The sequence below is a fragment of the Seriola lalandi genome, unplaced genomic scaffold, assembly GCF_002814215.2.
Source record: "Seriola lalandi dorsalis isolate HSWRI2012SDOR001 ecotype SW California unplaced genomic scaffold, Sedor1 jcf7180002006172, whole genome shotgun sequence".
In the NCBI taxonomy this organism is placed as follows: Eukaryota; Metazoa; Chordata; class Actinopteri; order Carangiformes; family Carangidae; genus Seriola; species Seriola lalandi.
Window position 1 is genome coordinate 1 of NW_019476825.1, and position 1,248 is coordinate 1,248.

General features: G+C 41.7%; 1 protein-coding gene across 1 annotated transcript; it reads right to left on the reverse strand.

Annotated features, from left to right (window-relative positions):
- Positions 1 to 7: 7 nt before the first annotated feature.
- LOC111670795 (uncharacterized) lies at positions 8 to 1,239 on the reverse strand (the record flags this gene model as incomplete). Its single annotated transcript, XM_023427686.2, has 2 exons — positions 8 to 763; positions 1,103 to 1,239. Coding segments are annotated over 2 exons (893 nt in total), but the record flags the coding sequence as incomplete, so codon positions are not given.
- Positions 1,240 to 1,248: the final 9 nt, after the last annotated feature.

Genomic DNA, 1,248 nt, shown 5'->3' on the forward strand with positions numbered 1-1,248 from the left:
TTTAGACACTTGGGCCAAGGTCTCATCAACCGGCCTCTTCACTTGGACTGAAATAAAATCTTTCTGTGCATCTTCTTCTCTATCATTCACAGGTTCATCCTCCACACTGACCTCTGGTTTTAAATCATCTGCTTTTGGAGAGAAATCTTTCTGAACTGCATCTTCTTTCTCTTCTTTTGTCTTTTCAGCTACTTTTACCTGTTGCTCACCTTCATCCTCATCACAGCTCTCACTTAATAACACTTTGCTTTGAGTATTTTTATCTATGCCATTGTCTCCTTCAGTGTCAACTGCTTCAGTCTCCTCTGAATCTTCTTTTCTTTTTTGACTTTGTTCACCATCATCCACCTCAACAGGACTTCCACCATCCCCATCATCACCTCCATTCACTAAATCTCCTACTGATGTTTCTTCATTCTGCTCACTGTGAGACATCTGCTCACTCTCTTCCTCTCCACTGTCTTTACTATCCTTCTCCTCCTCACAGCCCTGTCTATCTCTTTTAGTACAGTCCTGCTCATCTTTTCCTACTTCTGTCTCCTCAGATCCTGTCTCCTCAAATTCTGACATCTCAATTTCCCTGGTGGTCTCTGTTATGATCTCCTCCACAAACTTATACTGGGGCTCTGCTCTTCTGTGTGGGCCGCCTGGCCGGCTGAGGCAGGGGAGGGTGTAAACAGGGGACTGGTGGTAGATGTAGGGCAAAGACATGTGGGTGTCTGATACTGCAGAAAGCCGAGCTTCTTCACCACAGAGAAGTTTCCTGCAAGGTAGGAGACACATTTATCTTAATGCCTGTTAATGAAATAACAAACAAAAAGCATTTAAAAGAGTTTTAGTCTTCAGATGAATGAAATTTGCCTCTTGCTTTCAACAAGGAGCTCAACTGGTTTATTATTGACCATTTAAATACCGTGAATCCCAAAGTGTAGCACTATGAAAATTTGCAGCAGTATTGTGTGCAGGTTAATGTTAAGGTGAAAAGTGTGGATGATAAGGAAAGTTATGGACAATTAAGATTTTCAATAATCTTTGCACCTCAATAATGTTTGCTGAGAGTTGTCCCTTTATCTTAAACCCATCTAGATTCAGCACACCTCACCTGTAAGACATTATCTCCACATCCAAAGCCATCTTCACATTTAATAGGTCCTGATACTCCCGCAGGTAACCAGACATGTCAAATTTGCAATTTATGAGCTCATTTTCAAGTTCTTTGATTGTGTTCTGGAGCAGGAGAGGAGAGGA